At 39.0% G+C, this 14,895-nt stretch overlaps 1 protein-coding gene across 15 annotated transcripts in view; it reads left to right on the top strand.

Moving 5' to 3' along the window:
• Positions 1-14,895, top strand: part of LOC140190195 (protein 4.1-like) — a 159,115-nt gene that overhangs the window by 63,969 nt on the left and 80,251 nt on the right. For 11 of the 15 annotated variants that reach the window (XM_072246717.1, XM_072246719.1, XM_072246722.1 and 8 more), the window contains 3 exons: positions 11,426-11,924; positions 13,868-14,080; positions 14,341-14,364. In XM_072246717.1, the coding sequence (XP_072102818.1) occupies positions 11,426-11,924; positions 13,868-14,080; positions 14,341-14,364 (736 nt within the window). The remainder of the gene's footprint in view (positions 1-11,425; positions 11,925-13,867; positions 14,081-14,340; positions 14,365-14,895) is intronic. The other 4 variants (XM_072246729.1, XM_072246728.1, XM_072246715.1 and 1 more) reach the window with 1 other exon arrangement.

Genomic DNA, 14,895 nt, shown 5'->3' with positions numbered 1-14,895 from the left:
AACATTTGAATCCGTCCTTGGCTACAATCTGGGCTCTCGAGTTAGTGGTGGAGAGGAGGTCACTAAACAAACTGTTATCCATTATGGGCAATCTGGCATATCTTCTCCATGACCTACTGAATATGCAGCGGAGCACCCTTTCAAACAGAGTCATTCAGCTCCGCTGTCACAAGCATTGTTACAGAAAATCTTTCCTACCAAATGCAATAAGCATATACAACAATTCATCTCTGCGACAAGAGAACACATATCATAGTACAACAGAGGTAATCTGCAGTTGCTGGAATCGTGTGTTTCATAGTACAATTGTCTGTTTGATTATTTCATACATTATTAATGCACATTGGTAAATTATTGTCTGTTATTATTCTGTGCTTTATTATTAGTTAAGGGTGTACACTGCTAAGTGTGTTTTTAAATGTTGCTGTAACACAAGAATTTCCCACTTGGGATTAATAAAGTACTTACTCTTATTATTAAAATTTTATCAAAATAATTTACTCCTACTGTATATAGAACACCTGGACTTGCAGTTTGTTATTTACCAGCATCTCATTTTTGAATGTAGTTGCAGTTTTGATTGTAGACACATTTAGCGACTTCTAGTCTCATTGTGCTTCTGCAAGTTCAATTAACTTTCCCTCTTGCACGTGATATTTAATGATTCACCAGTCTTCCTCATTTTCTTACTGCTCTAGCTTAAATAACACCCCATGTAAAATTAGCAGCACAGAAGCTGAAGTAATAATTAACATTTCTCTGAGCATGTACATGCTGAAAGGAAATACTATACTGAAATAATCTCTTCTAAAAAAAAAAGCAAGAGACACCAAACTATAATACAACATTCGAAGGCTGAAAAATCATCACTACAGTTGACTAAGTCCTGCTATATTTTAAAAGTTCAATGTAAGTTTTATTATTAAAGTACATATATGTCACCATATACAACCCTGAGATTCATTTTCCTGTGGGCCTACTTAGCAAATCTATAGAATAGTGACGATAACAGGATCAATGAAGATCAACCAGAGTGCAGAAGACAACAATCTGTGCAAATGCAAATATAAATAAATAGCAATAAATAATGAGAACATGAGATAAAGAACCCATAAAGTGAGATCATTGGTTAAGGGAACATCTCAGTGGATGGCCAAGTGAGTGTACTTATCCCCTTCTATTCAAGAACCTGATGGTTAGGGGGTAGTAACTGTTCTTGAACCTGGTGGTATGAGTTCTGATGGCAGCAGCGAGAAAAGAGCATGACCTGGGTGGTGGGCATCTATGCTTTCCTATGATAGCGATTCATTTAGATGTACTCAATGGTTGGGAGGGCTTTACCTATGATCTACCTTTTGTAGGATTTCCCTTTCAAGGGCATTGTTGTTTCCCTATCAGGCCGTGTTACAGCTAGTCAATATACTCTCTGCTACATACCTATAGAAATTTGTCAACATTTTAGATTCGTGCCAAATCTCAGTAGACACTTAGGGAAGTTCCTCTGCATTCTGACAGGAAATGATTGGTAAAGTATTTCATCTATCTCTGCAACAATAGTCAAGTACAAAGTAATTGCAACATTTTCTCACAGTCAATCTGTTCATTTAATGCAGCAGAAATCTAAACAGATGATATTCATTCATTTGAGTTAATTTTGTGAATTTGAAAGATGACTAATTCACAAGCTCCAGTTGAACAAGCTCTTGTTTAACTAATTACATAAACTGCACATAATGTTGTCAAAATAAGTTGCTGCTCTTTATGCCAGCAGCTACTTCAGGATGAGATGTACTGTACAGTGAAAGGCTGGTCTCTCTTTAAAATAGTTTTGTGTTGGTAAAATGGACAGAGCAATGACTGATGGAATTTAATTCCGTTAAATGTAAACTGTGTTGTGTTTATGTTGTAAGAATTTATTTATTGAGATACAGCGTGGGATAGGCCCTTCTGGCTACCCGATTTAATCCTAGCCTAATCACGGGACAATTTACCATGACCATTTGACCTACCTAACCGGTAGGTGGACTGTGAAAGGAAACCCACACGGTCACAGGGAAGAATGTACAAGCTCCTTATAGGCAGCAGTAGGAATTGAACCTAGGGCGTCTGTTCTGTAAAGTGTTGTGCTAACCACTAGCCTCTGTGCTGCCCCCAAGTGGAGGTTAACAGTCCTTGAAGTTATGAATACTCAGTATGCATAAAGAGATGCTTAAAATTAAATCAATTAAAACATGTTTATTGTCAGATATTGTTCTTTGAATCCCAACTCAAAAGTAGTGACTTTTCATTCACAAAATAGAAATACCTTGAGACAGTTACCACCAATTATTGCTTTATAACTGTACTTATAGTGCTGATTACAAAATCCCAAATTGAATTAATTTCATGAATTTTCTCCTCTTAGGCTGTCACAGAATCTGCCGTAGTACATTGGCTTAGTTCCCATATGTTTCAATTTTCACTGATTTCCTTTCCATCAATGTGCTGTTTACTTATGGAAAGTTATCTGTGAAGGTGGCCATTGGCGAGTCATTAAATAACTGATGCCACAGGTTGTGAACCCACACTGCTCTGTTAGATTTCATGAGCTCTACACAAACAGAGCCTGATTACATCTGCCATATATTGCATGAGTGGACCCAGTAATACTTCCAGCCAAGTAGATTTAATGACCGGTCTTTGTGTGATTTTTTTTTCAACTCCCAGGCCACAGCTCCCCCAGCAGTTTACCACTGATTTGTATTAGTACCCTGCCTGAATTTAATCCAGTTTGGAATTTTGTAGTCATTGAAATAAAAGACCAAATTGATTTTTGCCTTTTCAAAGGTTCAAAGTACATCTACTATCAAAGCATATATGCAGTATATAACTCTGAGATTCATCTCCCCACAGACAGCCAAAAAACAAAGATAACCATGGAATCTGTTAAAGGAAAACATCAAATACTCAACATGCAGGGGAAAAAAGATCAATCGAGTAAACGACAGAAAAAACAAGCAAAAAACACAGAATATAAAACAACAAACTACAGAGTATTGAAACAGTCTAGGAATGTTCAGTTCCGTTTAGTGTTGTGTCGTTTGTTGCAGAGCCAGTCCACCATGATCAAAATCGCACAAAATAGCAATAAAGGGAGGAATAACCAGAAACACTTCATAACATGACCAACAGAGCCCAATCCATGGACTGTGTCAATTAAACCTTGCCCAAAACCCAAGATTCCAGCAGCATCGAGCAAGAGGGAGAGAGCGACCGGTCAAACGCGGGCAGGTGGCGCTCAACACCCGCTTGCCTTCCTCTCTCGGCCTTGTTGATTTCAATCTTCCTCGCTGCTTTAGTCAGCAAGAAATGGAGTCAGTCATTGGCTCATCCACTCCAGGTTTCTTGTCCTCTGGGGCTCAGACTTCGCTCAGAACCTCACCGAATTCCCTCAGAGACAGCAAAGCGCCAGATTGCCCAGTCGGCCGGAAAACACTCCTCATGCTGTAAATCACAGGTTCCATTAGTAGCAGAGTCATATTTGAAAGAAGTAGTGGTAAAAGAAGTAGTTTTGTGAACTGTCTGAAGGATGCCACCTTTGGTCGCGTTACTCATTGGCGCCATCAGACTTAAAAGTTCAGTACTGTGGAAATAAAATAATATTTGTTTTCTGTAATAGTAAGGAAAGTTGTTACAATTAAATTGGGATCAAAAAAGCAAGATTTGTCAACTTGACAAGCTTCTAGGATTTTGAAAATAGCACTTTAAAAAAAATTATGATTTCTGGTATTGGCAGTAATAATTCTAATTAAATTATTTGTGTGTTAATATTCACAGTGTACAATGCTGTGCAAAATTCTTAGACACATTTAAAAAAAAGTTCTGTAAAGCAAAGTGCTTTCAAAAATAATGGAAAATTGCTAAATAGCTAAAAAAAATTACTGTGGAAAGTAGTAAACAGTTTTAAAACAAACTAAATCAAATCAATTTTTGGTGTGACCACCCTTTGCCTTTAAAACTGCATCAATTCTCTTAAGTACATTGTTGTGTAGTTTTATAAGAAAATCAGCTAGTAGGTTATTCCAAGCATCTTGGAGAATTTGCCACAGTTCTTCTGCAGACTTTGGCTGTCTTGCTCGCTTCTGTCTCTCCAGGTAATCCCAGACTGCCTCAATGATGTTGAGATCAGGTATCTGTCGAAGCCATACCACCTATTTCAGAATTCCTCTTTCTTTTTGCTGAAGGCAGTTCTTTATGACCTTGGCCAAGTGTTTGGGGGTCATTGTCCTGCTGCAACAAAGTTGGGACTGATCAAACACCTCCCTAATGGTATTACGTGATGGATGAGAATCTGCTCATACTTGCAGCATTGAGGATTCCATTAATTCTGACCAGATCACCGCCAGAAATGCAGCCCCAAACCTGCAGGGAACCTCTACTATGTTTCACTGTTGGCTGCAGGCACTCATCCATGTAGTGCTCTCCAGCTCTTCGACAAGCAAACTGCCTCCTGTTTGAGCCAATTGTTTCATATCTTGACTTGTCAATCCAGGGTATCTGTTGCCATTTTTACCCAGTCCTTGTATTTTTGTGTCTAGGTGACTCTCTTGGCTTTGCCTCCACTTTGTAGGAATAGCTTTTTGGCAGGAATTCTTCAGTGAAGACCACTTCCGACAAGATTTTTCTGGACTGTAGAGGAGTGTACTTGGGTTCCAGTAGTTTCTGTAAGTTCAGAGCTGACAGCAGTGCTGGACAACTACTTCCGATTTGGAAGGGACACTAGTTTGATGTGTTTCTTGTCAGCTGCACTCAGTTTCTGTGGCCAACTGTATTTCTGGTCCTCAACCTTGCCTGTTCCTTTATGCTTCTTCAGAAGAGCTAGGACAGCACATCTTGAAACTCCTGTCTGCTGCGAAATTTCTCCTTGGGAGAGATCTTGCTGATGCAGGATGACCTTGTGTCTTGTTGCTATGCTCACTTGCCATGGTGTAAGAATTATGATTTGAAGGTTAACCTGTCACATCTGCCAGACACCCACCTTTTAGCTTGGCTGTCCTTCGCCCACGTTTATTCCTTCTTCACCTGTTTCTGTTTCCGTTAATCAGTTTAGTTCATTCAACTGATTGTCATCATTAGCATCCTTTTTGTTATCTTTGTTTAATCATGCACTGGGCTATGTATCTACAAAGTAATCAAGTTTTTGTTTGAAAAGTGGTCTGTTACTTAACAAACTAGAAACATTTCTCTGTAACATTTTTTTCTGGAAAATGTATGTTCGGAAATCTAAAAATTGCCCTTTTCTACTGGCATTCTAATGCAGAAGACAAAAAATAAACTTGTAAAACTAAATGTATTTTAAAATCTTGCATGTCTAGACCTTTGCACAGTATTGTAGTCTGATCAGTTAGTCTGTTTTTGTATTGAGCGCTGTTGAGGTCATTAATGTGGTAAAGGCTTCCTCTACAATATCTCACCACTTGCTCTGAAAAGCTGTTGAAGAAGTTATATGGCTTTGGTTGTTCCTCTGGCACTATCTTTTATTCTGCTATGTCATAAAATTTTCTTGCAATTAATTCAGAACAACTTGCTGTGAATTGGGAGGCAAAGTTTGTACTTTTACTTTTGTCTACTTAATGGTGAACCCATGCTCTACTCAGCACCCTGCCTTGATTGGGTAGTCCTAATCAATTAAATTTGACAATTTTTCAATATGTTTTTTTCCCTAAAATAATCCTTTTCTGTGAGCATCAGAATCATACCTGTACTTTCCGTATTACTAAATTTTATGCTTAATGAGTAAATATCCAATTACTTAGTGAATGACTCCCCATTTCTAATTCAACTCACTTCAAGACATGCTTCTCCCTCCCCTCACCCTGAATTCCCTCCACAGATATACCATATCCCATTGACAGCAGACAAGAATTCTATACAGTGTCTTCCCGGTTACAGAAGACATGAATATAGAGCGTAGAACAGTACAGCACAGATTCATGCCTTTCAGCCCACAATGTTGTGTTGAACCAGCTAAAGAGCAAATCAGAAACACCCAAACACTACTCCCTCCTACCTACAACCTTTTACAACTCCTCCCTTGGAGGGTCAGACACCCTGAGCCAATAGGCTGGTCCTGGACTTATTTCCTGGCATAATTTACATATTACTATTTAACTATTTATGGTTTTATTGCTATTTAATTATTTATGGTGCAACTGTAACGAAAACCAATTTCCCCCGGGATCAATAAAGTATGACTATACTGAGTCCATGTTGCTTCAACTTCCTCACGACCATGTGCCTATCCAGATGTCCTTTAATAGTCTCTCATGTATTTGCTTTTCCACTATATCAGGCATCCATCACTCTCTGAGTAAAAAACTTAACCCTCACATCCCCCTTGAACTTGCCCCCTCTCACTGTTAGTGCATACCCTCTGGTATTAGGCATTTCAACCCTGGGAAATAGATACTCCCTGTTTACTCTGTCTATGCTTCTCATGATCTTAAACCTCTGTCAGATCCCCTCTCAGCCTCCGGCTCTCCAGAGAAAACAATACAAGTTTATTCAGCCTCCTCAAGAAAGCACGTACCCTCTAAACCAGGCAGCATCCTGGTAAATCTCTTCTGCACCCTCTCCAAAGCCTCAACATCCTTCCTACAGTGGGGCAATCAGAACTCTGTGCAATACTCCAGATGTGGTCTAACCAGAGTTTTATAAGGTTGCAACATAACCTCTTGACTCTTGAGCTCAATCCCGTGACTAATAAGAGCAAGCATTCCATAAGCCTTCTTAGCCAACATATTGACCTGTGTAGCCACTTTCAAGGAGCTATGAACTTGGATCCCAAAATCTCCCTGCTCAGCAACACTGTTAAGGATCTTGCTCTTAATACTGTCTCCTTGAATTTGCCCTACCAAGGGGCAACATCTCACATTTATCTGGGTCAAACTGCACTGCCATTTATCTGCCCATATCTGCACTGATCTATATTGTGTTGTATTCTTTGCCAGTCTTCTACACTATCCACAACTCCACTAATCTTGGTATCATTCACAAGCTTACTAACCCACTCACCTACATTTTCATCCAGACTTATGGAAATCTGACTTGGCATATTTGCCTTGGGTTTAAAAAAAATTACAGCACTTTTCAAGATGAGGAAGTTAGTTACAGAAATGCAGACATTTTTAAAAAGTTAACAAATGGACTGATTGAAAAGGCAACTTGTTTTCAACTGTTCGCATGTAACCTCCCTTCAGTGATCAAAAGGCTGCGTTGCATTTAAGAACACAACTGCCAGTTCTCACTGGAGGCTGCATAGGAGATTTACTTTGGAAATTAACAATGCAATCTCTTCTATTGACACTTGTAAAGTATTTCATCAAACAATATAGTAACCACAGATATCTTTAAGCCAATGAAACTAGCCATTTGAAGTGGGACATTCTGATTTTGTTCCATTGTAACTGGACAGAGGAAGACAGTAAATTGACCCTCATTAATCATAAACAATGTCACTAAAATCCAGTCCTGACGGTCTCAATCTGAGACATTGACTGTATATTCATTTCCATAGATGCTGCCTGACCTGCTGAAATCCTCCAGCGTTTTGTGTGTTTTGCTTTGGATTTCCAGCATCGGCAGATTTTTTTTCCAGTTAGCAGACATTTTGCAGGCCATTGAAACTAGCCATTAGAAGTGGGGACATTCTAATTCCGTTCTATTGTAACAACACGGGAAGACGGTAAATTGACTCCCATTGTAAATCAAGAACAATTTCAGTTTGCAGACAGTTCTCAGGAAAGGAGCCCTTAGACTACTGAAGGAGTGCCTGTTTGTACTGGTCTTTGCTTGTAGACATGCCATTGTATGAAGGCTCTTCAACCTGTAGAGGGGAACTGATTGGGTCTGGAATCCAAAAAGAAGCAGAGAGCTTTGAGACCTTGTCCACCATCTGGGTCCCCCCCCCCCCCCCGTCTTTCTCCCCGGACCTCCTGTCCTATGATCTTCTCATATCCCCTTTCCCAATCACCTGTCCAGCTCTTGGCTCCATACCTCCCCCTCCTGTCTTCTCCTATCATTTTGTATCTCCCCCTCCCCCTCCCACTTTCAAATCTCTTACTAACTCTTCCTTCAGTTAGTCCTGACGAAGAGTCTTGGCCCGAAACGTTGACTGTACCTCTTCCTAGAGATGCTGCCTGGCCTGCTGCGTTCGCCAGCAACTTTGATGTGTGTTACTTTCTGACCTGCTGTCTTTTATTAGATTTTTGTTGCCAAGCTTGTGTTATCTCAGTTCCTCTGTAAGGAATCATTTAGAATAGGTTTAGATAGCTTAATATTTAATGTTACTGATCATGACAAGAATTTCTTCTTTCTCACCACTGAAAGATTACACTACAGTCGGCCCTCCTTATCCGCGAGTTCCGCATGCGCGAATTCAACCAACCGTGAATCGAGAAAACCCGGAAGTGCTCTTCCAGCACTTGTTGTTCGAACATGTACAGACATTTTTTTTTCTTGTCATTATCCCCTAAACAATGCAGTATTACAACTATTTTACACAGCATTTACATTGTATTAGGTATTATAAGTAACCTAGAGATGACTTAAAGTATACGGGAGGATGTGCATAGGTTATCGTGGATCGGGATCGAAAAAAAAATGGAAGTTCTCTTACTAAGTAAGTTGGAACAGGTACATCCGATATTATTTGGCGTCAGTTAGTCAAATGTTTGTCTTAGTATGTAGTATATATTTTACCTTTCTATGCATATGAAATACTTAAGAAACGTATGTTTCAGCGCCGAGCTCGGGAACGGAGATTCCCGAGTTCGATCCAGTGACAGATCGCTCCCGAGCACGCTGTCCATCCCTGCCGGGTTGATGTGAAGGATCAAAAACCCTAAACCCCAAAACCCAATAATTAAACCACTGTGTTGCTGCGTAATAATTGTTGCTTTAATCGGGCAGGGCCTTTCTCATTTTATCCTTTAAAATTGTTCCGATCGTTGACCAACTGTAGCCTAATGCTTTTCCAATAACTGATGGCGTTTCACCTCTTTCTGATCACTTTATTATTTCCACTTTATTTTAAATCGCGATCATGATTATTTTCGTGAACAGAAACACTGCAAATTCAGAGCTCCGCCGCCGTGTCCTAATGCCCACTGCATTGAGACAGGTTAAATAAGGTCCGGGGTTCTGCTGGGTCCTAAGGTCCACCATATTGAGACTGGTTGAATAAGGGACTTGAGCATCCGCGTTTTTTGGTATCTGCGAGGGGTCCCGGAACCAATCCCTCGTGGATAAGGAGGGCTGACTGTAATTTGTTTTCTGCATCCTTAATGATAAAGCTGGAGGTCTTGTTAGTTGTCTTGGGGTTTAGATCTGTAGAAAAACACTTTTGGTTCTTGGCTAGTGTGCATTCTCACTTGGGAGTTCTTAATTTTATAAATGTTTAAACATTTTTTTTAAAAGAAAGCTTTTCTATCTAATTTCCATTTCCCTTTACTAAGTATTTTCTTTTTTTCAGAGCAATTTTCAACACAATATTGTTCATTTGTTTATAGCTCTTTATAGGCATGGTCTTTTAATGGCAAAGCCGTAGTGTGCTACAGCCTCTCTTCCCTAGAAGGAAAATAACTGTCCTTCTGTCTCATTTCTCTATTATGTAAATCCTTTATTTTTGCAAATACCTCTTTTATCTTCTGTCTTGGTTTTCTTAATCTATTTCATTTGTTTTTTTTCCTGTTTTTGTACCTGATTTGGTTTTCCTATTTCTTAATTCCCACACTGCACTGTTTTGGACATAGTCCTTTGTTCTCTAAGATCTCAGATGCATTATTGTACTTGCCATCATGGCCTTATCAACAAGGGCTTAGCTATGAAACTGAAATTTTCAAGTTGGAGTGAACTGGGAACGTCTTTGCAGGGTGTGCTGCCTGATGCTTCAGCAAGAACTGGGCCAGTTTGTTGGTCAATTGTGCGAAATATGGTGTCCCAAGTGGTGCATTGTGGTTTTTAAAGGCACTCAAAATTAGTTTCAGCAGTGCACAGGGGCACTCTGCCAGATGACTTATTTGTACATGTGTGAGTATTATAAGAAATATTGTTTTATTGGAATGCAGTGTACAAGTCTGTGTCTTGTTTGTTAGTTTGGGGATTCCAATAAGGCTGTTAAATTGTTGAGCCAGATGGTAATGACTGACCCAATGATGGATCTCTCTGGACATAATGTGGACTTGTTTTGTTACTGGTTTCCATAGAATTAGGGTGTAGCTGCATTTCTCTATATATGCGTATTTTAACACTTGCTTTCCCTTGATAATACCACCCTCTTTGCTGTACAAAACAAATGTTAAACTTACTATTAAACCATTTCTTTAGGTTTGTCCTGTGCACAATGAGTACAATTTCACAAAACTGCATTAGTGCAAGGGAAAAAGAGGCCATTTGGCTCATGAATACCTACTGGCTCCGTGCAAGAGCAATCTAACTAGTTCACCACTTGCTCTTTCCATAGATCTTCAAATGTCCTCCTTTAAAGTAGATGTGCAAGTCCCTTTTGAATGCCTTATTTTGAACCCTGCATCCCTTACTCAACAGAACTGTATCAGATCCTAAATTATCTTTTCAGAAAAACTGTTTGTCCTTATATGAATTTTGGTTTTGAAAATTGCCTTCATTCTTTGACTTCTAACACTTAATTCTTCTGCCAGTCCGAACAGGATCACCATCTACTCTGCAAATTAAATGCTTCATTCCAAGGGAGCAGTTTCTGTTGCCCCTCCTTGTTCCTGATCTCTGGATTAAGTTTAGTAAATCTCTTCAGCACAGATTTTGCAATTTTCCTATCATGGTCACTAGAGCTGTGACCAAACCACTGTTTCATAAAGGTTTATCATATTTTCTTGCTGTGTATGCCTTTACTTCTAGATGCCCAGGATTCCATCTATGTTTTTTTATTAAACTCTAATAGTTACTTCCCAGTTACTTTGTACATAAGGAAAAGATTAGTCTGGAATTGGAAAATCAGATGCTCTTGAAACCTTGTGGTATGTGTAATTCATTAAAGTGCTTAAAATTGCTTTTGGGACTGTCATATTCTCATGTTTCCTTATGACATTTGGCCTATTGTCTATACTGGTTCATTGGATAATCCCATTAACCCATTGATCACTGAGGTTAGGACTTTGAACCTGGGTCTCTGGAGTTATAAGGCAGCACCTATCCTCAGTGTACCACTGTGTTTTGAATGTTTTATGATATTATTGTATTGCCAAACACCTATTTCTTTTTCAATTTGTCAGCTCATAAAGTTGAGGAATGTACCTTTAGAATGGTTCTAATGGAACTGTTTCGTTTTGACTCTGAAAACAATGGGTAAATCACACTATTGCAATCCAAAGGAAAGATTGAGATATAAATATTTCTTTTTGTTTTCAAGGCTCATCATGACAACAGAAATTAACCTAAGTGCTGCCACAGGAAATCCCCATCCACAGCAGCCAAATTCTGAACAGCAAGAGCCTCCCAAGTTTGACAAAGCAGGAAGTCAGCCAAAGGAGAATCGGCTGTCAGGAGAAGTGGTGGACAAACAAACCGGTGGAGACCAGAACGTGCCAACAGCACCAGTCAACGGTGTTCCAGCCAACAAAGAGGAGGCAGAGAAGGAGCAGTCTTCCAGCAGCAAAGGGTTGTCACGCTTCTTGCCTGGCTGGTTTAAAAGACCCAAGTCTCAGATTTCAGAAGAAGAAGGTGATAAGGAGGCTGTAGCTTCAGCAGCCGGCATCGCAGCACCAGGGCAGCAACTGGATTCAGTAGAGCAAGCTGAAGGGAGTGAAGTAGTTGAACAAGGGGCACCTATCGCAGATCAGGAGCTGGATGATAATATTGACGAAGAAGCAACCTTAGATTTGCATTCCATTAGCAGTGCTGAAACTCAGGTAATTATTTCTGTTTCAGAGTGATTTGGCACTAGCCAGATGAAATTTGTGTTTGATTGTTTCAAGTGTGTTGATGCACGTAATGACGATTTTTGTTGCCAAAAATCAATAGTACATCCAAAGTTGCTGTACTCTGTTACAGCAATGTAGTGGAAAAAATATCTATGAATCCGAAGAATTTTTCTGAGTGCAGAACAATTACAGTCTTTGGATTTAATGGAACTTTAGATAAGCCCTACAATGTTAAAATAAATACCAGTGATCTGTAGCTGCACTTACCTTACGCAACAAGATATCCAATTCATTAATATTGTTACTTAAAATAAATTTAAAAGGATTCTTCAATTTTATCACTTCCTGCCATTCTTTGTTTTTGTTTTCTACCGTTTTATTTTCTTGCCCCAATGAATCTGTGCATACACGTTAAAATCTCTCTCTCTCAGTTGCCTCTGTTTCAGGAGTATGAGCATCTTGCAAAATGTTATTTTCAGAGGCTGTTCTTTACCCTCTACTAAATCAGAAGCCTGAGTGTAAAGGAATCTTGTAAAGTGCTGGTAACTCGACAACATGAGAGCAGAGAAGAGTCTTAAAAAACCATTTTCATGCATGTTTTAAAAATTAATACTCATTTCAAATGAGTAATCTGGGCTTTAGTCCCAATAGTTGATGATTTAAGTGAATTCTTTTCCCCACCCATTTTTCCAGAATGCATTTTGCTGTTATTTTTGTACACAGCTTGTAAGTGTTGGCTTCGTGGTTGAGTGAAACACAAGACACTGATAAATATAGAGAAGAAATACAGTGGATTCTGGTTAATTGAGCCATCAATTAAATGGGGCTGCCACTTATTTAGAACAAATCTTAAAGAACAACAACTAATCAAGAAAATAGCCAGGATTCCCTTTGTTTATTTGGGGCACTATGCCACTTAAATGGGACAGGAGACGTGCTAAATTGTTTCTAACTGGTGTCGTCAGGTGCACATGTGTAGCTTTGAGACAGTACTCCATGCCTAGAGTGAACAGTCTTTAAATAGCATCAGGTGTATGTTTGTGTTCAAAAAGCAGTGATTTTTGGTCACTGATAGCTGACAAGATAGAAGCAATAGCACAATTCGTAACCGCTTTGCTTACTGTGGCTTCAAGCATTCAGGCTTGGAGATGCCAGAAATAGCTGGGAGTAAAAATGAAACAATTTCACTACTTCAAGTTAGGAACTACAAAGAATTTGAAGGTATCGACAGTCATATTGAATGTTACAACGAAAATGAAGACTTGGAGAATGCAGTCGTCAAAAGCATTGTATGAAGGCAGTTCATTTCTGCACGAGATGCCTGTGCTGATTTTGTTTATTTACAGTCAAAAGAACATTGCAACATACACTAGATGAGTTTCTCTGTCGGTAACTATTAGGAATAAATACACAGTTTCATAGTACTATTGGTAGTACTCTAACTTGTGGATTTCATTTAAATATATTTATTACTCAGTTTTTCGTGTACCTTTTAATTATTTCCATGAAAACTCGGCTAATTGGGGCAGCTGCTTATTGAGCCAAAGTGTACTGGTCCTGATGTGTCTCAATTAGCTGGAATCTACTGTACCTAGAAATAGTGAATTTCTTTACATGATTGTCATGGAGACTATGTGGAGTTGGTTAAAGCTAAGGGGTGCAAATTAACCAATGAATAATGGGTATCCCTTGAGATTCAATAAATCAACCCAGAAGTCCAAGAAAAGTGGTCTTTTTTTTGTCTTGCATTATTGATATTATTCAGTAAAACTTTGAAATGACTAATCTCAGTGATGTTGTCTGACTTGAATCGGAACATCATTTGTCAGTGCTGTTTGAAGAAGATTAATCTGAATGAAAATTGAGGAGTCCTGAAATTCATACAGTAATATTTTTTTAACAATTGCTCAACAATTTTGTTTGAGGTACAGCCAGCACAAGAAGAAAAAGAAGAACTTGGTTCAGAAGCGGCTCCTGAAGTTAGGGATGAAGTAAAGATAGATGTCCCTGAGGAGAAGGGTGAAAGTGCCGAACTGAAAACCAATAAGGATTTGAAATCACCACCTAAGGTTGCCAAAAAATCCAAAACCATGCACTGTAAGGTGACTCTTTTGGATGAAACTGAATTTCAATGTGATGTTGAGGTAAGAGTAATGCACTTTCTAGCATTAATCTTTTTTTGGTGGGGCGGGAGGAATGGTGTAGCTTTCAATTGATGACCTAGATTTCAGGAGCCAACTTGACCAGGGAAATTCATGACGTACTTCTTAAAGCCTTGTAACCAGAAGGTGTCCATTAATATAGTCTGTGTGAAGATGAACTTCAAAGCAATATGTGTGAAACAAATTTTTATTTGTTTTCCCGCCTACTCTTTGGTCGTACTGCATTATTCTCCTACTGAGAGGATGAGACGGGAACCTGCCTCCAGGTATTTGCACCATTTAACTAGCCACTACGTGTGCAAGAATGCTCTGGGGTGTTCCTTTTCTAATCGTCCCTTGGTAAAACCTCTGTACCTTTTGAATTCACAATTGTAATCATAACCGTTACTGACAAGTGGAAAATGAGAGGTTGTGAACTGCACTTGGACAGCCACCCTCTGTACCTTTAGTTTTCCCAAATTGTTTTTATTGAGAAGGATGTGAGCTCTCAAAATTGCTCTGCAGAAAATGGCTAATATAGAAAAGAACGAGAGAGAAGAATACCTAACATTAATGTACTAAGTATAACTAACATTGATGAATTAAGTATAAGGTTGAGTTCAAAACCAAAGGAGTAAGGAACTAATGATGTTTGGTAAGATTGTCTAAGTTTAGTGTTCCTGAAGAAGAAGCAGAGTGGGCTTAAGTGGTAAGGTCACTTGTCTCTAAAAATAATTCTGCGGTGTTGTTACACACGTTAAGTATTTTGCGTCAAATGCAGATAAGCATTTTTCAAAACTAGCAAGAATTAATTTGTG

Source organism: Mobula birostris, chromosome 29 (genome assembly GCF_030028105.1).
Source record: "Mobula birostris isolate sMobBir1 chromosome 29, sMobBir1.hap1, whole genome shotgun sequence".
NCBI lineage: Eukaryota > Metazoa > Chordata > Chondrichthyes > Myliobatiformes > Myliobatidae > Mobula > Mobula birostris.
Note: the sequence above shows the minus strand (reverse complement) of the source record. Positions and strands in the feature narration are given on the sequence as shown.